Source organism: Myotis nattereri (genome assembly GCF_964212035.1).
Source record: "Myotis nattereri genome assembly, chromosome: 7".
Lineage (NCBI taxonomy): Eukaryota > Metazoa > Chordata > Mammalia > Chiroptera > Vespertilionidae > Myotis > Myotis nattereri.
In genome coordinates, this window is record NC_138082.1 from 90,412,783 (window position 1) to 90,436,816 (window position 24,034).

Here is a 24,034-nt window from a genome sequence, read left to right on the forward strand (position 1 = left end):
GCAGTGACTGTGTCAAGCAGCAAGGATGGACCGGCTTCAGCCAGCCTTCCTGTGGTTCTGGATGATGTCTGTTTTGTCTTTTAGTTGTATTTTTGAAGTAGTTGTGCGAGGCAGCAATTTCCAGTGTTTACCTATGCCGCCATTTGGTTCTCCCGGTACTTACTTTCTGCATTGCAGTTCCCTACATCAGAGTGCTCCCACGTGTCTTGCTTTGTATTAGGAAATGACGTTGTGATCCATTTCACTACAATATTACAAAATGTTTACAAGAAAATATTAAATCACAAAAGGCAAGATAGAGCAAAAGAAACTGCTTCCTTCCCCCAAAAAATCTCTACTCCAGAGCACATAGCACACAGGAGAATCAAAAACAAATACGCCCCAGATCACAAGTTCCAGAGGATTGGAGGGGAAAAAATGAGACGGAAGTGGTGGTATGAAAGGGAATGGACGTTCGCAGCAGAACTGCTTCAGTAACCAACCGAGCCTGAGTGAAATACCCTTTCTTATATGCAGTGAATTCCAAACAGGCTAAACTTTAAGATTTTCCTTCAACTGAAATTAGAAAATACCCTGACAATAAAAGTAGCTCTTTTGCCTAAGTTTCCTAAGAGCCTCTTTTCCCACGAACCAGTGATATGAACAGAAGTGTGTCACAGCAGCCCTTCCATTTCTTTCATAAAAGCTTCATATGCATCATCCTTAGTTTGTACTGAGATGGGAACAGTTGGACCAGATTTGGGGGCTGCTTTGGCAAGAGGCACAGTAGAATCATCCTCCGACTTTCTCTGTGGAGCAGCAGTAGCCCCTTTATTCTCCCGACATACCCTCAGTGCGGTGGGCACGAATAGAGTAATCTCTGCCTTGGGATTAGTGATTTGTGGCTTGGCACTGATGGTTGCTGTGGCTTTCTTCTCAATGGTGGCTGCACTGGTGCCATCCGCCTTGGGTCGCTGGATCAAGTTGGGTGGAGCACTTAACACTCCTGGGGTTTGCAAGGGAGCCTGTGGGAAAATCCCAGGTGGGGCAGGTCCGAGTGGAAGCACCAAAGGTGGGTGCATCATGCCTGGACAAGGTTGAGGGATACCTGGAAGTGCAGGGGGAGGTAGCCTTGGTGGGGGTCTCCGAGGAGGAGGACCAGGAAGCAGACCTGGAGGAAGACCTGGAGGAGGGCCAGGGGGTCGGCCTGGTGGTGGTCCTGGAGGTAAAAGTCGGGGTAAAGGCCCTCGGAGTCCTGGCATTCCGGGTGGTCTCAGGAATGGAGGAGCTCCTGGAGGTGGTCCAGGAGGAAGGCCTGTAGGTGGTCCAGGTGGCCGTAAACTTGGAGCAGGAGATGGTCCAAGAGGAGGTGGTTCTGGCATGGGAGGTGCTTGTATCTGAGAAGGGGGGACAGAGTGAGGAGGAGCTTGCTGCTGTGAAGAAGCAGATGTGCCATCAGAAAGAGATTCCTCTGTATGCTGCTTTTGTAACTGCTTTTCTGCTTCAGAATCTTCAGAATCACCTTCATCATTGTCAACTGAAAATTCCTCAACTTCTTGTCCCTCCTCGGGGATTTCCTGACCTGCCATTTGAAGCATCATGGCTTGAAGAGGAGTTAGCTCCTTAATGTTCTTCTTCTTCTTCCTGGATTTCCCAGGCATATCTGCAAATCGTACACTCAGACCTGACTTTTTTTCTTCATTGTTATTTCTTTCATTATCATCACGGTGCACAAATTCATATCTGTCACTTTCTCCGTCTGATCTGTCAGTGTCGCTGTCATCATGCTTATCTTGATCCATGTCCTCAGGATAGCCATCATCTCCACTGGTGCTGGAAACATCATCATCATGGTCCCGTTGAGCAAGTTCAGGACTACATAACATGTCTTCTTCTCGTCAGTGAGGGGGAAGATCCAGGGCAAAGCCCACTTTACGGCGGCCATACATTTGCAAGACTTGAGGAGGAGGTTGACCAGGGGGTGGACCCGGAGGTTTTCTACCAGGGGGCAAACGTGGAACACCATGCCCAAGAAGAGGAAGAAGAGATACTGCCCTAGTTGGAGGTCCATAGGCTGAGGTCTTCTTAAGGATGGAGGGTGGTTGGGCACTAGGAAGTGGAATGTCCTGGATCAAGATGCTGGAAGGAGCATGAGGCATATCTGGCAAAGGGATACTATCCACTTCCACATGCTGAGCATTCTTCACAGCATCAAAATATTGGCTAAGTTGAGCCCTTTTCTGTTCACATTCTACTTCTAGCTTTCTCAATTCTTTGTAAATTTCTGGATTCTCTTTGTCATAGAGTCGTAGAATACGTTCAAAGGTCTCACGCAGCTTTTTACGCTTGTCTTTCAGCACCTTCTCATTTAATTGTGGCTGTTGCACTGGGTTAAACTCCATTTCATCCAGTCTCTCCATGTCCCGGCTAATTTGTTTGGGATCCTTCATCTTCAAAACTGCAGCTCGTACCGTCATTCACTGTTTTTTGTTCTTCTTTAATTCTCTCTTCCGGGCTTCTTTTCAGGCTTGGTCTGTGGGGTTCATAAATTTTCCATTCTTGGTGGATGTTGTGGATCTTCATCCCATGTTGACAATCTGTATGGTTCACTTGTTTATTAAAAAAAAAAAAAAAAAACCACCAAAGCTACCAGGATCAACATAAGAATGTCCAAATGCTTCTGCTGGGCTCTGGGACTGCGAGACGCCGGGAGGGGAGGACTCTCGGCCTCTTTCCCTTCGTAGGGGCCTTCACCGTGGCTCCGGGTCAGTTATACAACAACTGCCATCTTGAAACCTCGCGCCCCGCCACAGGCCCATATTTTTAATTATTAGCTGTATGGTCGGTCGGTGCAGGCCCTCTTCCAATTACAGATTTCTGACTTCTTGTATTCTCACTTGGGAATGTGGCAAGCAGCTCTCAGGCCTCCTTTATAAGGGGACAAATCTCATCATGAGGGCTCCACCCCCAGGACCTAATCCCCTCCCAAAGCTCCAGCTCCTAATCCCATTGGCTGGGGCAATAGGATTTCAACTTATGAATTTTTTTTTTTTTTTTCAGATCATCATCATAGTTGGCTCTCTCCTAAACGTGCCTTAACATACAAAGAATGACCAGGTGTTGTTCACTTAAAATATCTTTTAAAGTCATTTCCCAGAATTACAGGGTAGATGAGTTAGTGATTAAAGCACTTTGGAAATAAAATATTATCAATGCAAATTAACATCATTAAGCATTCTTATTCACTGTATGTGCTTTTATAAAGAAAAGCTTAATAAGCTCAACACATTCAAAAAAGAAAGTAACCTTTTCTGATTTTTTAATACTTTTGAAAATGTTTCAAAAGGTTTGCCATTCAATCAGGTCACAAAGCTCTGGGGGAAGTGTCATCTTTGAGGATAAGACTAAATATGATCTTAGCAATAAATAACACCTCTCAATTTTTTTTAAAGTCAACAAGGTAGTTCGGAGGGAAAATAATTATTTCTTTTCTTTATCCCTTAACTTTAAAACTTAGTTTAATCTCATTTGCCATAAGATTCTCATTCTGTACATTTAAACCCAAGGTACTTTTCTGATCATAAAAAGATAACATGTTTATACATTATCAGGAATTCAGAGGATCATGAGGTAGAACATTTCTTTCTTGAAACACTCAAAGTTTAGGTCAGTGGGAAATAATCTTAATTAAAAAGTTGTACATTTTCTTTCCAAATGTCTTGTTTTTTTTTTAACTTAAAACTTTTTTGTTCAGATTATTACAGTTGTTCCTCTTCCCCCCCCCCATAGCTCCCCTCCACCTGGTTCCTACCCCACCCTCTGCCCTTACCCCCGACCATGTCCTCATCCATAGGTGTACCATTTTTGTCCAGTCTCTTCATGCACCCCCCTCACCCCTTTCTCCCCCAAGAATAGTCAGTCCACTCCCTTTCTATGCCCCTTATTCTATTATATTCACCAGTTTATTCTGTTCATCAGATTATTTATTCACTTGATTTTTATATTCACTTATTGATAGATGTGTATTTGTTATTCATAATTTGTATCTTTACTTTTTTCTTCTTCTTCCTCTTCTTAAAGGATTCCTTTCAGTATTTCATATAATACTGGTTTGGTGGTGATGAACTCCTTTAGCCTTTTCTTATCTGTGAAGCTCTTTTATCTGACCTTCAATTCTGACTGATAGCTTTGTTGGGTAATCTTGGTTGTAGGTTCTTGCTATTCATCACTTTGAATATTTCTTGCCACTCCCTTCTGTCCTGCATAGTTTCTGTTGAGAAATCTGCTGATAGTTGTATGGGTACTCCCTTGTAGCTAACTGACTTTTTTTCTCTTGCTGCTTTTAAGATTTTCTCTTTGTCTTTTGCTCTTGGCATTTTAATTATGATGTGTCTTGGTGTGGTCCTCTTTGGATTCCTTTTGTTTGGGGTTCTCTGTGCTTCCTGGACTTGTAAGTGTATTTCTTTCAGCAGGTAGTGGAAGTTTTCTGTCAATATTTCTTCAAGTAGGTTTTCAATATCTTGCTCTCTCTCTTCTCCTGGCACCCTCATAATTCGGATGTTGGTGCACTTGAAATTGTCTCAGAGGCTCCTTACACTATCTTCATATTTTTGAATTCTTTTTTCTTTTCGTTTTTCTGGTTGGGTGTTTTTTGCTTCTTCATGTTTCAGATATTTGACTTGATTCTTGCGATCCTCTAGTCTGCTGTTGGAACTCTGCATAATATCCTTTATTTCAGTCAGTGTATGCTTAATTTCTAGTTGGTCCTTTTTCTTAACCTCGAGGGTCTCACTAGATTTCTTGAGGGTCTCACTACATTTATCGGCGGTCTCAGGAGACTTTTTGAGGGTCTTACTAAATTTATCAGCGGTTTCTAGAAAATTCTTGAAAAACCTTAAAAGTGTGGTTTTGAACTCTATATCCAGTCGTTTGCTTTCCTCCATTTCTGTCATTTGTGACCTGTTTCTTTGTCTCCACATTTCTTATGCTTCCCTGTGTTGATAGAGTGGCTTTCTGTGCTAGGTGTCCTATAGGGTCCAGTGGCTCAGCCTCCCCAATTACCTGAGGTGGACACTCTTGGTCCTCCCCTTTGTGGGCTTTGTGCACAGTCTTATAGTTAAGCCTGACTGTTGTAGGTATCACTGGGAGGAATTGACCTCCAGGCCAATTGGCTGTGGGAATCAGCTGTGAGAATCAGTGGGAGAACTTCTTTTTTTTTCTTTTTTTTTTCATTTCAAAAACTTTTATTGGCATAAAAATAAGAATTGGAAATAAGTTGGCACCAAATAATTCACTTAAATACATATTACAGTATTGGGGTCAAGAAACTATTTTATCCCTCTTTGCTGTTTTTCCCCCTTCTGCCCACTTTCCTGGGTGTTGGGGAGCTCGCTGACAACAGTCACAAATCCAGCGACCTGATGGGATAGCACTGAGGCCCACACAGAACGTGTGGCAGCCTCTGTCACACACATCACAGAACATCATTTCCTCTTCATGGTGGGGCTGTGCACACACAGTGCAAGTTTTACATTCCATGCACTGCCATGGGTAGGTCTTAATCATAGACACAAGCTCCATGGTCATATCCAGGCAAGAAGGATGGCCGCTGTTCTCACACTGGGAGCAGTGTATAAGAGGTTCAGCCTTCCCTTTCTTGTTGGACTCCTTACCCTTCAGACAAATTCCACATAGAGCATTGGGCATGACCTTTGGCGAAGTGCCCTTGTTCCTCCTCTTCTCGTCCCCGCGCCTGTCCTCGGCATTGTCCAAGTCGCCCTCGCTGTCGAGCGCAGTCATCTCCGGATCCAGTGGCGGTTCATAAAGAGACGTCTTCAATGGCAAGTAGCGCAGCTCATCCGGCAAGTACCTTTTGTAATATTCCTGCAACTGTCCAGGGATGAGGGCCACGGGGTAGGAGCTGACCTTGGTCCACTCTGTTGGTAACACCTTGTACTTCCCTTGAGGCACCTGGATGACGTGTGTCTGTAAGTCGAAGTACGCCCTCCTCTCTTCCATGAGCTCCAGGTTCAGGCTGCTGTTGAACTCCGCGGCTTCCTTGGCAGCTTTCCTGATAAACTCGGGCACTTTGCTGGCTTTCACTTTCTGCCTGTTCTGCTGCTGCATTTGCGAGTACTCTTTGTAGAGGTCCATGATGCGCTGGCGTTCTTTCTCTTGCAGAATAACTGAATACTCAGCATGTTTTGCTGGATATTCTTTAATCATTAAATTAATCACTTCATCACTGCATAATGCTGTTAAACCTAGGGTGCACTGCGTCTCCGTGATGACGTTCAGCTCTCGCAGGTAGAGTTTCTCCTTATGAGACAAATCTCGTCACTCTGGGTACTTCCGTTTGAAGGAGGTCACCCCCAGGTACTCGCTGACCTGCTCCTGAAGCATGCAGTACTCCCCCGTCTCATTGGGCAGCCATTTGTATTCGATCAAGTTTTCTGCTGGGTAGTAGCTAAAGCCGAGGTCCTGGCTGGAGGTCTCGAAGTTCCGGGAGCTGTCTCCAGAGCGCATCCACCTCCTTTTGCATGGCTGAGCCCGTCAGTTGAATTGTCTTCATTGTCATCCTTCAGGGACTCTGCCCCAGGGGTGGCCGGGTTGCTGTCGCACGGCTGCAGGGACAGGACGGCCCAGGGTCCTGCCACCACCATTAGCCCCACACCACCGCCTCCTCAGCGCTGCCCCAGCCCCGCCAGTGGGAGAACTTCTGTGCTGGAGACACCCTTCTGGGGCAAGACTTGCTTCAGTGGGGCTTTGGTGCTCACTGAGTCTGCCCCCTGAGTGTGTCCCTTATGGATCTGAGGAGTTGTAATCTGGATGGTCCCACTCTGATCACTGGGTACACTGGCTCTTGGATCTCTAAGCAGGTGCTAATTTAGCCTCTGCCTGAGGCTACCCAGCAGGAGCTATGGAGAGATCTGTAGAATCCTCTTCTTTGTTTGGGGTTTGGAGGTACCCAGATGAGGCCCAGCTGTGAAGCAATGTAAGTTGCTGTGGGGCCTTGGGCTTTCTTTTGGAAGTTCTGTTTCTCTCTGACCCAGCTGCAGTTTGTTAGGTAGTTTTCAGATTGCAAAGGACCAGGCCTTTCATATGCAAAATCCTCTGCCACAGCTTGGGTGGGGCTGGGTCTCCAGGGATTAACAGGGTGGGGCAAACAGCTATGGCTGACACTCAGTTCTACCCTAAGAGGCCCTGAGTCTCAGTGTCCCGATAATCCCTGCATGCACCTCTGAGAGAAAGCCACCCTCGAGTTCCACTTGCTGCCAGTCAGCCCAGTTTCTCCCCGTATGAGTCTGGGTCCCCAGAGACTAGCCCGGAACTGGAGTTCAGAGCAGTTGGGAGCTTGAGACTCCCTCCCGATTTGTTGGGGTCCAACCCCAACAGGTCCAGGGGTCCCCGAAGGTGTGGATGGAGTCGACGAAGAAGTAATGACACGGAGACAGCGTTCAGTTGATCAGCAGCCTAGCCAGGATCTCCAGCCAAGTTTTGTCTTTTAGTTTCTTGTGACATCTGTATTTATACCAGTTGATTTTAATCCTGTCAATTTCTATTCCAAAGGTTAGAGCGTTTTCTATCTCCATTCCAGGGAGTAAAGATTATGTAGCTTAAGGGTGATTGTTCATAGTTTATGTGATTAACTACCTGCCTGGCATTTAGTTAAGGGTTTTTATTCCCTCCCTAACTTCAGGGAAAAATCCCTACCTGGGGAAACAACCTTTCTCGGAGAGGTGACCTTGGTTAAAACACATAGCGCCAAGAAGGTGAGCAAACATATTAAGAACAGTATGCCATATACGCCAGGTCCCTTGAAACATATGCTGTGCAGATGTTTCTTCCCTGCAGCGAAATGAAATGGATGCAGGAGAGCCCATCTGTTATTGACAGTCTTCTGACTCTTAGCAGGCCCAGATTTCATGTCCATGGACTTCTGTGAGTTCCACATCCTGAAAATAACTACTCTCCCCTCTTTTAAATTGTTAGCTGGGTTGAGCTGGGCTGATCTTTTTCATGAGTCTTGATTAGAACAGCCTCTGATTGCAGAAAAGTGTGGCTTCGGGTGGGATATTCTCTTGCTCCATAACTTTCCATTGCTAATTATTGCCTTTAGGTTCAAGTCCATTCCTTTTTCTAAAAAGCTCCAAATGCAGGCTGTAGAGGTTCAACTAGACAGCTGCATCCTTCTCTCTCACTTCTACTCAGGATCCAGCCAGGATCATCTCAGACCTGGTCTCAGTTAGCTATTGCTGTGTAAAAATTCCTCAGGACTCAGTGACTTGAAGAGATAAGCATGAGTTATTGTTACTGAGTCTATAGGATTTAGCTGGGGGTGGGGGGTTTTGGCCTCAACTGAGCTCACTCCAGCCAGCTGGGGTTGGGTAGGTGGCTTTGGGCTTTGTCATATATGAGAGGGTAGGGATCAACTGGTCTAGAATGGTCTGGCCTGGGACAGCTGGGCTGCTTGGTCTTTCTGTCATCCTCTAGCAGGCTGGCTTGGGTTCACTCACATGGTGGTAGCATGCTCTCTGCACTCTTTAGACTCTGCTTTAGACTCTAGCTACAGGGAAGTAGGAGATGCCATAGTGTACCACCCAGATCTTTCTGGACCAAAGCTTCCTTCCTCAGGTGCTGTGAGTTTGGGCTGCTGATGACTCACCCATCAGTTGCTCTCTGGGAACTGCTCTCTGCTGAAGTTAATCACTTGACTCAGCATGCTTCCTTCCCATGGGCTACCTGCATTCAATGGTTAGTCTATGAAGGTGTGAAGCTCATCTCTCCTCACTCCACTGTGGAGCTGGGATGGGCTTGGAGCATTGTCCCGAGGCTCTCCATGGGTCAGCAGAGGCCTGTTTCAGCTGCATTGCAGTTCAGTTTCTCCCGGAAGCCCAATTCTCCTCCCTCAGTTCCCACAGGTGCTGTTTCTGAGGACCCTCCCTAGTAAACCCATCTTCATGCAAACCTTGGGAAACTCACCTCCAACATGTGACTTTGTTACTGTGGGTTGAAAGAATTGGACCCACACCTTGAATGTTCACCAGCATACCACTAGGGACATGTCAACAAGCAGCTCTCCAGGGGAACTAGTTTTCATTTGTATGTTTGCCAATTACCATGGTGTAAATACTCCCACCATGACCTAATTCAAACCGTTGAAGTCATTGAATGTGGAAGTGGGAAGAAATGTGCCAGATGGACTTACAGGTCGGTTGAAGCAAGTCTTTAAAATAGATAAATACAAGGAAACAGAGAACACTTATTAGATGTTTTAGTAGGATGCAATCTATAAATAGTGAAGGAGTAAAAGAGTTAGAAAACCACTATTAGTAACTATCCTATATAATAAAGAGGTAATATGCAAATTGACCCTCACTCCATCACACCATCACAAGATGGCTGTGTCCATAGCGGAGGCAGGGTTCTCGTAACACAAGATGGCTACGCCCAAAGCGGAGGTGGGGTTCCCATAACAAGCCATAATGAACGATCAGCAGGGACCTGAGGGTGCTCTCCCTGCCTGGTGGTGCTTGATAGGAGATTTCAGGCCACACTCCCCGCCCAGTGGGGTTTGATGGGGGTGGTGCTGGCCATGTTGGGATCTCACCCAATGGGGGAGGGGCCGGCTGGGACTGGGTCTGGGTCTCGGTCTCACGCAAATTCAAGGTGCATGTGGGAGGGTGGGGACTTGACTCTGGGTCCCATGGGATGTCCCAGACTCTGACACAAGGAAGATTTCCACATACATTTTACTAATTTTCTTTAATCTCTGACACTACTATTATAGAGAAAGGGCAAATAGCAATATTAAAATATATCCTCTAATTAATTCCCTTTTAATGTGCATGAATTTCGTGCACTGGGCCACTAGTCATAATAAGTACCATCAATGGATGCTAGATTTGGGTGTGAAATTTTGAGAAGTAAAAAGATATTTGTGTGGTCTGATAGTGTCATCTTACAAATTACTTGTAATTGCAAACAGAGAAATTGAAACTTTATAGATTTTAAACCTGGCACAAACCACTGAAACCAGGGCTCAAAGCTAACAGCTACAGAACTGGGTCAAGTCTGCATCATGTGGCTCCTCATATAATGAAATGAAAAGAACCAACAGCAGAGCCAACAGCAAGTCCTCAGTATTACCACAAAAATTCTTACCCAAAACTGAACATCAAGAAATTAGAAGAAAAACACAACGGGGGAAATTTTTAAAATATAAATGATATGTTCATCAATATTAATGGCAAGATAGCCAATATAGATGAGGGAATGTTCTGATTAAAAGAGGCTAATGAGATATTACAAGTCAGTGCAACGCATTAATTGGGATCTTCTTTAGCAATAAAGCACAAAATTGGGACAATTAATAAAATCAGAATAAGTCTGGAGATTAGATAATGTTATTCTTTCCATGTGAATTTCTGGATTTTAATAACCATTGGTTTTATATAAGAAAATTAATATTTTAGTTCCAGGAAAATCACTCTGAAGTATTAAAGAATAAAGTAACATGACATTTTGCAACTTATGTAGATCTACAGAGTGTGCCCTTTGATTCTGGGCTGGGGTAGACTTCTGATACACCCCTGTCTAGACCTGCAGGACCTGTGAGGGGTTATGGAAACATTCCACAAGAAAGCATTTTACTAATGGTGCAGAGAACCCTCTGTACTTTTGAATACTTTATGCCCACACTTTTCTTTTTAATTTATAGACTTTGCTATTTTTCTGAATGGAAGGGGTATACGGGCAGGATAAATAGCCACCTCAATGGTGATTTAAGAAAATTGACTTTATTTAAGGGAAGAGGCTGGGAGATAGGGTACCCAAAGGGAAGGGCTGCACAGCACCTAGCCAAGGGGGCATGGGGTCCCGGAGCTGGGGTTTCATCCTGATGCACAGTCACTGGCAGGAAGCTTTTGTGGTTGGTGGGTCTGGGAGCTGAGTTGGTGGAATGGGAATGCGAATCAAGTGTCATCAGGACAGTTTTCATTCCTGATATGGTCTGATTCCTTGTGTCCCTCCAGTGTTTCCTGGCCTTTGTCCTTTGTGGTGAGAAGCTTATAAATGGCTATTAAAGCCTGGCCACAGTGGTTCAGTGGTTGAATGTTGATCTCTGAACCAAGAGATCATGGTTCGATTTTCAGTGGGGGACATGGCCAGGTTGTAGGCTTGAGCCCCAGTGTGGGGCATACAGGAGGCAGCCCATCAATGATTCTCTCTCAGCATTGATGTTTCTATTTCTCTCTCCCTCTCCCTGCCTCTCTGAAATCAATAAAATTATCTTAAAAAAAAAAAACCATTAAGGATCATATTGCCCTACAGTCTGAACACTAAACACTTCCTATGTAAGATGCCCCTCACTTTCCTATTTCAACCCTCTTTTTATGCTTAGGGGAAAATAATGAAGGAGGAAATACTTCGTTTTGCATTCTGAAGGAAGGGGTATGTGTTTAACTCTGCAGAAGGGTCGCATTTCACCCCGCTGGCCACTGAGAAAGAACCACTGTAAATGTTTTACAAGAATTGAATGCCTGGGGGATTGTTCTTTTTTTGTTAATACATGTAATCCATTTTTCTCTAAATATAAAACATACTTTTGTTCAAGGCTTTTAAACATACTAGAAAAACTCAAAATGGTTTAAAGTGCTTGCAAAATGGCATTTTGATAATATAAGTGTAAATTAACTCACACTACTTAGCTAAATTTTTTAAAGTTACCTTTGATTCAAAAAAAGTAAAGTGAAAATATATTTGCAAATATGCTTGATGGCTCAGTGGATCTTGGATATTTTGGAATTCAGTGGGAGTTGCTCGATGCATTCTGATCTGTCTGTGCCCAGCAACTGGCGAGTTGCACCTGGAATTTCAAATAGATCCTTTCTCTTCAGAGGAGTCTTAACATGTCACTTCATTCACTATCACTCACATTACTCACTATGCTATGAAGTGTCAGGAGAGAGAAGAAATGACATACTTACTGTATGTCTCTGCTTGACACAAAATCACTTGATTTTGAAACAACAAACCTCTCCCCCGCAATAAGAGGCTAAGAAGCATGCCATAGGGCTTTTGTCTAAAGACATTTGTAGAAGAAAAGTAGGAAGCTAATATTTATTTAATGTAAAGCATCTAACCAGAGATGTAAGGCATTTTCTATTTGATCCTAGCACAACATAACATTTCCTCAGGGCACAGATGAAGAATTTCAGGCTACAGCGATGATGGAACCTGCTCAAAGTCCAAGTGTTTAGAATTGATGAAAGGTTGAGGATGAATCTGTTTTGCATGACAAATGACTACTGTGAATTACATCATAGTGATTCTTGCCATCACATTACCTGTAGAGGAAGTATAAAAGCTGATTTTAGTCTCTTCTGTCTCCATGACATTCTTTCCACTCCTTCAGTATTCTTCTCTGACAACCAGAGAACAGGAATTTTTTCTAATTTTCTGAATGAAACTTGAGTCAGAATAGGATTTAACATCATCACATCTTAATATGTTACACTGTAAAAACCTACGCTTTTCTTCATTTGTCTTTTTCATTTACTTTCACACAAAACACTTCACTTCTGAAACTTCTGGTCACCAAGGGTCGGGGGGGGGCGGTTCCCACACCAGCTGGGTGTCCCTATCACCCTCAGGTACTATCTGCCTGGAGATAGCATCACGTCTCACTAATTAAGAGCTCAGTCCCAAAACATGCCAGAAGTGGGTCACCAGGTTACATACTTCTGTCCAAGTGGGAGGTTCCTGTGACGTCTTCCCCTTGGATTTGATATTTTGCTAGAACAGCTTACAGACTCAGCAAACACTTATGCTTACCAGTTTATTAAAGAATGTGACAAAAGGCACAGATAAACAGCAGGAAGAGGTACATAGGGTGAGTCTGGGAAGGTCCTGAGGGCAGGAGATTTTGTCCCTGTGGGTTTGGGGTGTGTCACCCACCTAATATGTGGATGTGTTCACTAATCTAGAAGCTCTTCAAATTCTATACCATTGGGATATTGTGGGAGCTTCCTCACTTAGGCATGATCAATCATAAACTCCATTTTCACCCTCTCCCCCCTTTTTGAGGATGAGGAATAGGGCTGAAAATTCTAAACTTTTGATCATGACTTTGTCTTTCTGGTGACCAACTTCTATCCTAGGAGGCATACAAAAGCTCACCCAGAGTCACCTCAATAAAGCAAAGACACTGCTCCTGATCTGATCACCTAGGAATCTATAAGAGTTTTAGGAACACGCTGTCAGGAAGAGCGCAGAGACCAATGTATATATTTTTTATTATTTCATACTAGAGTCCCGGTGCACTAAATTTGTACATGGGGAGGTGGGTCCCTCAGCCCAGCCTGCTTCCATCTCCAATCTGAGACCCCTCAGAGGATGTCCAACTGCCAGTTTAGGCCCGATCCATCAGTCTAAACCGGGAGTTGGGCATCCCTCACACAATCTGGGACTGCTGGCTCCTAATTGCTCACTTGCCTGTCTGATTGCCCCTAACTACTTCCACCTGCCAGCCTGATCACCCCCTCACAACTCCCCTGCCAGCCTGATTGATGCCTAATTGCTCCCCTGATGGCCCAATAGCCCCCAAATGCCCTACCCTGCAGTCCTGGTCCCCCCCAACTGCCCTCCCCTGCTGGCCATATTGTGGCAGCCACCTTGTGACAACATGGGGGCAGCCATCTTGTTCTAGGACATGATGGTCAATTTGCATATTACCTCTTTATTATACAGGACTAGAGGCCCAATGCACAAAAATTTGTGCACTCAGGGGGGTTGTCCCTCAGCCCAGCCTGTGCCCTCTCGCAGTCTGGGACCCCTCGGGGGATGACCACCTGCTGGCTTAGGCCTGCTACCCGGAGGATTGGACCTATGCTGGCAATCAGACATCCCTCTGGAAGCCCGGCAGCCCTCAGGGGATGTCCACTTGCCAGCGGGAAGCGGGCCTAAGCTGCAGTTGGACATTCTTAGCTCTGCTGAGGAGGCTGGAGAGTCTCCCACCAACATTGCTGTACTGGCAGCCATCAGCCTGGCTTGTGGCTGAGCAGAGCTCCTCCAATGTGGGAGTGCACTGACCACCAGGGGGCAGCTCCTGCATTGAGCATCTGCTCGCTGGTGGTCAGTGTGTGTCATAGTGACCAGTCATTCCTAGTCATTCTGCTGTTAGGGTCAGTTTGCATATTACCCTTTTATTGTATAGGATAGAGGCCTGGTGCACGGGTGGGGGACAGCTGGTTTGCCTTGAAGGGTGTCCCAGATCAGGGTAGGGGTCCCCGTTGGGGTGCCTGGACAGCCTGGGGGAGGGACTGATGGCTGTTTTCAGCTGGTCACACCCCCTTCAGGGTGGGGGTCCCCACTGAGGTCTGGCCAGCCTGGGTGAGGGGCTAATGGCTGTTTTCTGGGTGGTCACACCCTCTTTAGGGTGGGGTTCCCCACTGGGTTTCCTGGCCAGTCTGGGTGAGGGGCTGAGGGCCATTTTCAGGCTGGCCAAGCCCGTTGGCAAAGGGTGTTCCCAGCCTCTCCTTTTTTTTTTAATTCTGGGATTTATTTACCTTCTATAATTGTTGGCTTCAGTGGAGCTGAGAGCCGGCTCCTGCTCCCTCCAGTTCCATGGCCACAGCCGGCTGAAAGCAGGTATCTGGGGTTTATTTATCTTCTACAATTGCAACTTTGTTGCTTTTGAGTGGAGCTGAGAGCCGACTGCAGGCTGGCTTCCTCCATCACTGGAGCAAGCAAGCCTCCTGCTCCCTTCAGCTCCGTGGCTGCCAGCCGCCATCTTGGTTGGGTTATTTTGCATACAGTCACTCTGATTGGCTGGTGGGCATGGCTTAAGGCATAGCAAAGGTACGGTCAATTTGCATATTTGTCTTTTATTAGATTAGATGTGTATTTAATAAGTATTTCATTTCTGACTTTGCAATAACTTAAAATAAATTATTAGTGAAGGAGAAACCTGGAGATAAAGTATTCTTGCTTCTGTCAAACTAATATATTCCAGCTTGTATTGAATGAACATTTAGCCTAGATATATCTACACTAATAAAAGAGAAAAATGGTAATTGGCATACGGCAATACCTTTTTCATTGGCTAATCAGGGCTATATGCAAATTAACTGCCAACTAAGATTGGCAGTTAACTGCCAACTAAGATTGGCAGTTAACTGCCAACAAGATGGTGTCTAATTTGCATATGTAGGCACAATGCAGGGAGGCAAAAGGGAAAGCAGGAAGAAGCCCCCTGCCACTGACAGTGATCTGAAACCCAGGGGGGAGCTAAGAGCTGGGGGGCAGGGCAAAGGCGGCCCTGGGGCCGCCTTTGCCCTGCCCCCCAGCCATGATCGGAGAATCAGGCGCCTTTGCCGCCCTGGCCAGTGATAGCAGGAAGTAGGGGTGGAGCCAGCGATGGGAGCTGGGCACGGTCGAAGCTGGCAGTCCCAAGAGATAGGGGTCCCTTGCCTGGGCCCAAAGCGAAGCCCACAATCGCGGCGCCCCCCGCTGCCACTGCAGATCCCCGCTGCCTGGGATGGACGCCTAGGCCAGAGGCGTTAGGCCTGGACAGGGGCGGAGCCTGCAACCGCGGGGAGCTGGGGGTCCCCTGCCCAGGCCTGACACCTCTGCCGGAGGCCTCAGGCCTGGTCAAGGGGCTGATCCGGTGATTGGTGATCGGAGGGTGATGAGGGTCAACTCCTCTGGCCGAGGCATCAGGCCTGGGTGGGGGGCGGAGCCGGGGATTGGGGGGATATGATGGTCCCCTTGCCCAGGCCTGAAGCCTGGTTCAGAGGCGTCAGGCTTGGGCGGGGGGTGGAGCAAGCGATCAGAGGGAGATGGGGGTCCCCTGCCCACGCATGATTCCTGGGCCAGAGGCCTCAGGCCTGGGCGGGGGCCAGAGCCAGTGATGGGGGGAGATGGGGGTCCCCTGTCCAAGCCTGACACCTCTGGCGGAGGCGTCAGGCCTGGGCAAGGGGCCGATCAGGCGATCGGAGGGTGATGGGGGTCAACGCCTGAGGGCTCCCAGTATGTGAGAGGGGGCAGGCTGGGCTGAGGGACACTCCCCCCCCCCATACCCAGTGCACGAATTTCGTGCACCGGGCCCCTAGTACACTAATAAAAGAGAAACACGCAAATTTGTGTCACTCCACTATGCCCACCAACCAGTCAGAGTGACTATGCAAATTAACCCAACAATGATGGTGGTTAATTTGCATATGCAGGCACCGAACAAAGACTGAAGGCTCTGGCTGGAGTGAAGACTAAAGACTGAGGAGGCTTGGCTTCTCCGCTGCAGCCGGACCAAAGGCCTGGGTCCCGGATTCCAGAGGAAAACCGGTGCCAGCAGCCAGGGGAAGGAAGGCCTATTGTGCGAATCTTTGTGCAACAGGCTTCTAGTTTATTATAAAAACCATGAAGAAATAACATTTTAATTTCTAATACTTTTTCTAATTGGTACCACAATTGAACTGAATATTTTAAAACTCAAGTGTGCTAATGTGGGTCATACTGAAAAATATTTAAGATTACTTCACTGTCACAACCATATTACCTCAGAAATCTCTAATCACCTACACCCTGTTGATATGTAAATGTAATGTAAGCCAGAAAAATATAAAACATCTTAGAATTTGTAATGTAGTTTTGAGTGATCATTTCTGTATCTAATGGCAACTTTTAATAACCAATATTTGAGGCAGGGGGTCCCGCGGGGGTGAGGCCGACGGAGTCCTAATGAAGCATGCCCGACTCCGGAGATCAGGTTCAAGACGCAGATCTGAACTTTATTGTTTAAGTACAGGGATATATATAACTTTTTGGACCAATCAGAAGTTTACACCATCCTTAGGGCAACCAATGGTAGGAAAGTTAGGGTACTATGTAGGGGCTCTAGGGGGCTTACTCAGGCGGGCGTTGCCACTTCCCGGTGTGCCGAGGAAGCTTGTATAGGCGGAGTGCGCTCACGCCATTGCATCCGCCACTGCACTGAGATAAATCTCCTGAGCTCTTCCCACAAATAGTTATTTGGAAATACTGAATTATGTTAAACATAATTTATTTAAGTAATCATAAATTTATACTGTTTAATTTATAATCCATTCATATAATTTTTTAGAAATAAAAATGTTTAAATTCATAGAAAAAATCTTCTACTTATTTTACATTTTAAGATGCATCTATATTGCTTAACATCTGCCTTGTGATTTTCAGTTTGAACAGAAGAATTTGGACTATATAATTTAAAAAAAATATTTTCCAATTTTTAAAGATAATATGAGGTCATCACTCTATTTTGAAAATTACTTACTCTTGAAAGAGCCTGTTGAGAAATCCATTTATTTATTCACAAATACATTTCATATAAGCAACAGCTCTATACAAGACACTATTTTTAGATAATTGAGAAACTGATTAATAAAACAAATTTAAATTTTTTCATGCATATTTTATAGTGTTGGTAGGTTTATAAGTAAATGTGACTATTTCATTCATTGATCCACAAACAAATGAAAGTAAGAGAAAAGAGAATACAAAGAGGTTGCCAAGGGTTAATATTTCGTTTTTAATGAGGTGACCTTTGAGTAGAGACTGACTATGTGGGTAAGCACACTTTGGTGAAAAAGTAGCACATGTAAAGAGCCAGAGATAGGGCTTGCTTGGGATATTTAAACAATGGTAAGGAGGCCAGTTTGGTAAGGGGTACAGTGACTCCTCACTTTATGCAGTCAATAGGTTATTGGAAACTGTGACTTTAACAAAACAGCATATAATGAACCAATTTTTACCATAGACTAACTGATGTAAACAAGATTTAAGTTCCTAAGATGTAATTCTGATCACAAAAACATCAACAACTCCTGAATAAGACCCAATCCACTTTTAATATTAAGATAAATGTGAGGTATTCTTACATGAAAGAGAAATTAATTTAAAAATAAGGCAGTTATAGCCCTAGCCAGTTTGGCTTAGTGGATAGAGCATCAGCCTGTAGATTGAAGGGTCCCAGGTTCGATTCCAGTCAAGGTCACATGCCCGAGTTGCAGACTTGATCCTCAGTAGGGGGCGTGCAGGAAGCAGCCAATCAATGATTCTCTCTCATCATTGATGTTTATATCTCTCTATTCCTCTCCTTTCCTCTCTGAAATCAATAAAAATATCTTTTAAAAAATAAAAATAAGACAGTTATTTTCCAACCCACTTATTCTAGTTTAGGGTTGAGGGTATCTGGAACCTGTCCAAATAGTTGAGGTTGCAAAGTAGGAACCCACCCCAGATAGGATGCTCTTCCATTGGAAGGTGCACTTACACACACACACACACACACACACACACACACAGACAATTTAGACATGCCAATTTATGTCACATGCATATTTTAGGGATGTGAGAGGAAACTAGTGTACCCAGAAGAGAAAGTGTCCCAGACATAAGCAGGATAAGCAGACTCCACACAGATGGTGGTTCCAACTGGTAATTGATATTTTCTTCTCATCAATATAATAATGAAACAATGTTGAATGAAGCATTATTAGAGGACCTGCTGTAGTTGGAAGGAGGGGAGTTGTAAGAGATGAGACCCATAGGAAATAAGGGTGTGGTAATAACTGGTCTGTAGGCCATTGTAAGAGTCTATTTCTTTCAGTGAAATGAGACACCAATAAGAAAAACATGTTCGTATGTTCTATAATTATTCTGGATGCTCAGTGGAGTATAGACTGTGAGAGATAGAAAGAAAATATGTAGGCAATTACAAACATGGCAAGAAATAATGGCAGATTAGACCAAGTGTTGCACTAATATATGTATACTAGAGGCCCACTGCATGAAATTCATGCAAGAGTAGGCCTTCACAGCTGTGGTGGCTGCCTTGATCCCTCCTTCACAGCCGCAGTGGCTACCTCAGTCCTATCCTTCCCTCTTAGATGTGGCATCTGCCTCGATACCATGGGTGAAGTCCCGGCTTCATCCAGAAGGTCATCTGGAAGGATGTCTGGACAGCCATTTGGTCAATTTGCAAATTACACTTTTATAATTATAGATGAATATATGCTATATACAATTTGTATGCATATGTACATATATGTATATTTTTAATAGTTTTTTTTAAAGGCTTTAGATTTTCTAATGAATTGGAAATACAGCAAATAGAAAAATAAAAGCTGAGGATGATATCAAGGTTGATTTTTTTGGCATTAATGATGCAACAGAAAAATGAATTTGCCACTTACTTTGGTAGATGAAATTAAATGAAACTGGTTTGTGGAAGGCTAAAATATTTGATTTTGTGTATGTTATTTTTGAGATTACATTGTAACTTGTTAAAAGTAAAATTCAACTGAGTAAATGTGAAGATCTAATTGACGTTATTAAGCGATTCATGAAGCAAACACCATCTCATGTAGCAACTAGAAGGCCTTTAGAGGGGTTTTACCAAATAGAAGGATTTATAGGCAGAAGAGAGTGTTTTACCAGAGAGCTACCTGAGTTGGACAGGGCTCTTCCTTCCTCCACTTTTGTCAAGCTAGTGAAAAATAATTTAAAAGGGTGACAGAAAACAATGTTGAAGCCAAGCAAATGGATTTGTTAAGGAAGCAAAGTGAGCAAATTTATTAAGAATACACTTGGCATGTCCTAGCCTGTTTGGCTCAGTGGATAGAGTGTTGGCCTGCAGGTTGAAGGGTCCTGGGTTCAATTCCAGTCAAGACTGGGTTGCAGGTTCGATACCCAGGGGGATCATGCAGGAGGCAGCTGATCAATAATTCTCTCTCATCATTGATGTTTCTCTCTCTCTCTCTCTCTCTCTCTCTCTCTCTCTCTCTCTCTCTCTCCCTTCCTCTCTGAAATCAATAAAAATATATTTAAAAAAAACTTGGTATAAAGCACAAGTGAGCAACTCAGCTAGTCTGAGTGCCCACCTGGTGGTTCAAGGGTTTTATACTTTTTCCCACTATCAGTTTCCAGGTTCCCCTGCTGGTTATGTTGGGCAACAAACTATATTTCAGAATCTTCCTTTTACATTGTTGTGGCTTTCCCCAGAATTTATGAGAACAGCTGATGATTTTTTCTTGGCAGGTCCCAAGGCTGCTACCTTCTTTGTTCACAGGGTAAGGTAAATGTCCCCTTTTCCTTCCATTCTCTTCATCCTGCTCTAGTAGCTATTTATACAGCCTAGTAGCTATCTATCCCCTCAAGTGAGACTATCCAAATGTTTTTTGGGGCTTTGAGGGTCGATGGTCAATTTTCATATCTTCTCCCCACTAATGAAGGACATAGGGCTGGTTCTCGGATGGTATCACTTGTTCCCTGTCTGGGAAGGTAGGGGTTAGGGTTCTGTATAGATTTTTTTCAGCAGTCTGGTATAGGGGGTTGAGCAATATGTTCTAATATCCTTGTTGGACAAAGATTTGTAGGCGCACTGCCTCTAGCCTGGAAGACACAAAACAGATAAGGGTATTGAAAAGACAAGGTCCAAAAAGAAGTAGGAGAAGCAGAGAAACAAGAGAGCCTAGAAATGGTAGCAGCCAAGAGCTCCATGATCAGATGCTGGACCAGGAACTCCACCCTTGTTAAGCCTCAGCATAGATTTATTTGGCCTTGTCTAGAAAATACTGGGTATGATCCTATAATTGGCCTGTTTGCTTGACTAAAAACCAATATTCCTCTCTCTCTCTCTTTTTTTTTTTTGTGGGGGGGGGGGGGCAACTGATGAGGAGTTGATTTGATTCTGGAAGTTAGAGAAGCTGTAATTGGGGTATTAAGTTGAGCTAATTCAGAAGAGAGGTTAACATAGATATTGTTTGCTGAGACTATTCAAGTGGTCCCAGTGGCAGTTCCTGCTATTCCAACCAAGTTGCTGATTCCTATTAGAATGGGAATTAGGGGACCTCCTCTTTTAGATATTGAAGAGTGGTGCTCAATAGAATGTGTATAGGAATTGTAGTGTCTGAAACAGATATAGTGGGCAAAACATATCCTAAATTGCAAAGTTCTATCCAGTTGGTGGGCAGACTCTGATAAAGTGGAATCTCCACACATCTATAATAATAAAAGCATAATATTCTAATTAGACCTAATAGTCAAATGCCCTTCCAGATGAACCCTGGGCTGTGAGGGCTGAGCCCTTTGCACAAATTTTGGGCATCGGGCCTCTAGTTAAATATAATCCCCTTTGAGGAGGGAGACATCTTGACATTTGATATATATTGAATTAGGTTTTATTCTTAAGAGTGCACTTCCATAAGTAGATATTGGCAAAAACCACTGTAGTTAAGGAGCTAAGACAACGGGTGTTACGGTGGGAAGCATTGCTACTTTTGTCCTCCCTAAACATGACCTGTTGGGTGGTGTCAATAAAGGTGTTTCCCTGGGAATTATTATGAATGCGGGAGCAGTTGTCTGCTCCTATACTTCCCCAATAGGAATTGACCATTAAAGCCAGGTGGGAATAATATAATGCTTTTCCCCAACAGAATCCTCTAGAGAAGTGGTCGGCAAACTGCGGCTCGTGAGTCACATGCGGCTCTTTGGCCCCTTGAGTGTGGCCACGAAGTTTCAATCGCACTGTATGTGTGCGCCCACACGTGGTATTTTGTGGAAGAGCGACACTCAAGGGGCCGCAGTTTGCCAACCACTGCTCTAGAGTAATTTTGTCTTTGAGAAACATATATTTGGTGGAGAAGTAAGTTGAGACATGTATAAGGGAGGGTCTGATAAAGGAGAGAACTTTTGTTGTTGATGTATATCTGAACAGCAAAGTTGCAAGATGTTAGAGATCACATGGGTCAAGAAAATAAGGGAAATGACTACAGAGTAGGACCTGAGTTTTGAGTCCATTTTTGTTACTGGATACATATAAGTCCTGGGACCCAGTATATGAATCCCTGCATTTGAGCCCAAAGTTGTAGAGAAATTAGCCATGCCTCTCCAGGCTGGCCTATGGCCTGCAGATATATCCAACAAGAGTGATTGTAGGGAGTATTAGCTAGTAAGTTAACAGCAGCTTCTAGGGGTTTAATAAAAAGAGAGGTATTGGTTGTAGGTTTAAGACAGTCTGAAAGGGAGAGGATAGTCCATGGGATGATTTAAGTCAGAAGTCCTATCATTATTTATATTATGTAGTCAAGGTTTTCAAAAGAAATAATTCCACCCAGAAGGAAGTGAACAATTCCTCATGCATTGGTCTAGTTTTATAAAGGAAATGCAAAGGAGAACAATAAGCCAGAACAAAGGTAATTTAAGACATCATTATCAATCATTACTTATCTAGAATTCTCAAAGAGTGGCCATAGGTCTTCTATGGGTTCACTTGCTGTCTCTCGATTCATTTGTCTCTTGTTCGGTTGATTAATGAACCCAACTAGCTCTTCCTGGTGCCTTAACTGCCATGAGGGTGGTGAGGAAACTGGATAGGCTCTTTTCAGTTAGGGGTGAGCGGGGCTGCAGGAATCCCTCTTCCCAAGTCTTTATCATAACTTTGGTTGTGGTGGTTGTAGGTAGTGACTCTAACCCAAGTTTTTTAATAGCCAAGAAGGTGACAGATTTTACAACCTGATTCAGCTCTTCATCTAACAAGAGATCAGCACTAATAAAGGGCCTTCCATATAGGGTCTTATATGAACTTAATCCTGAAAGTGGAGTTGGATTTATCCTCATTCTTAGTGAGATTAGGAGCATTTGAACCTGGTTTTGAAGGGTCTCCTGGCACAGTTTTGTGATTTCTCTCTTTAGAGTCTGGTTCACTCTTTCAACCTTGCCTAACGGCTGAGGCCTCCAAGCAGTATGTAGATGGCAGGCAATGCCTAGAGCTTTACTAACCCATTGGCTTGTATGCTAAGTGAAAGCTGGACACTGTGGTCACTTTGCAAAGATCAAAAGAAACCAAAATCATTTCAAAAGCTCCTTTAACAACATTTTAGCTACTTCCTGAGCCTTTTCTGTGTTAGTGGGGAACACCTCAACCCACTCCATAAAGGTATCTATAAAAACCAATAGATATTTGAATTCTTGACATAAAGGCATTGAGTGAAGTTCAGCTTCCAGTCATCCCCTGGGTAAGACCCTCTCCTTTGTATTGATTCAACTAAAGCAGGAGGTTGTCGTGAACCTTGAGGGTTATTTATAGCACAAAAAGGACAGCCTTGACATAATTGTCTGACAGTTTTCTCTAGCCCATTCCAAGTAAATTGGTGTGAAGAGAATTGTGTTAGTTCGTCTCTACCAAAGTGGCAATCTTTTAAGGCTTTAATAACTTTCCATTGGATATTTTGGGGAAGGTGCATGAGGCCTTCCTTCTAATACCATCTCCTTTTATCTTTGGTATATTCATTTTGGTCAGCTCAGCCTATCTCCTCCTTTGTGTACTGAGGTAGAAGGTTATTCAAGTTTATTGAGGGTATCAAGACTCCCAATATTGGGCTTTTTGTTGTGCCTGCAGTAATAGAAGTGTGCTCAGTGAACTTATTTCCTATCATAATATCACTAGAGGCCCAGTGCACAAAATTCATGCATGGGGATGTGGGGGGAGGGGGGTTCCCTCAGCCCAGCCTGCACCCTTTTCAATCTGGGACCCTCAGAGGATGTCTGATTGCTGGTTTAGGCCCAATCCCAGCTGTCAGACATCCCTCTCACAATCCAGAACTGCTGGCTCCTAACCACTAGCCTGCCTGCTTGCCTAATTGCTCCTAACTTTTTTTGCCTGCCAGCCTGATCCCTCCTAACCTCTCCCCTGCTGGCCTGATTGACACCTAACTCCTCCCCTGCCAGCCTGATCACCCCCAACTGCCCTCCCCTGCAGGCCTGATCCCCCCAACTGTCCTCGCCTGCTGGACATCTTGTGGCAACGTGGGGGTGACCATCTTGTGATGCGAGGGTGTGATGGTCAATTTACATATTACCTCTTTATTATATAGGATATGTGCCCATTTGATACCCCTGACGGTATATTTATGCTATTTCCTTGGGCAGTGGTACTGCTTCAAGGAGCTGCAAGCTATTTCTTCCATATCCTATTGGGCTTTGTTTGGCATTTAAATGACCCCTTTCCGTCCAAATA

The 24,034-nt window shown here is 44.4% G+C and overlaps 1 protein-coding gene and 1 pseudogene across 2 annotated transcripts; both read right to left on the minus strand.

Moving 5' to 3' along the window:
- Window positions 1-653: 653 nt before the first annotated feature.
- On the minus strand, window positions 654-2,471 carry LOC308522793 (WW domain-binding protein 11-like; the record flags this gene model as incomplete). The annotated part of the gene is given in 2 exon segments (XM_081096356.1): window positions 654-1,877; window positions 1,881-2,471. Coding segments are annotated over 2 exon segments (1,800 nt in total). The 5' UTR covers window positions 2,457-2,471.
- A 2,840-nt stretch (window positions 2,472-5,311) lies between these two features.
- Window positions 5,312-6,641, minus strand: LOC308522107 (PHD finger protein 10-like; annotated as a pseudogene). Its single transcript has one exon. The product of its transcript is annotated as a PHD finger protein 10-like (transcript).
- Between the last annotated feature and the right edge of the window lie 17,393 nt (window positions 6,642-24,034).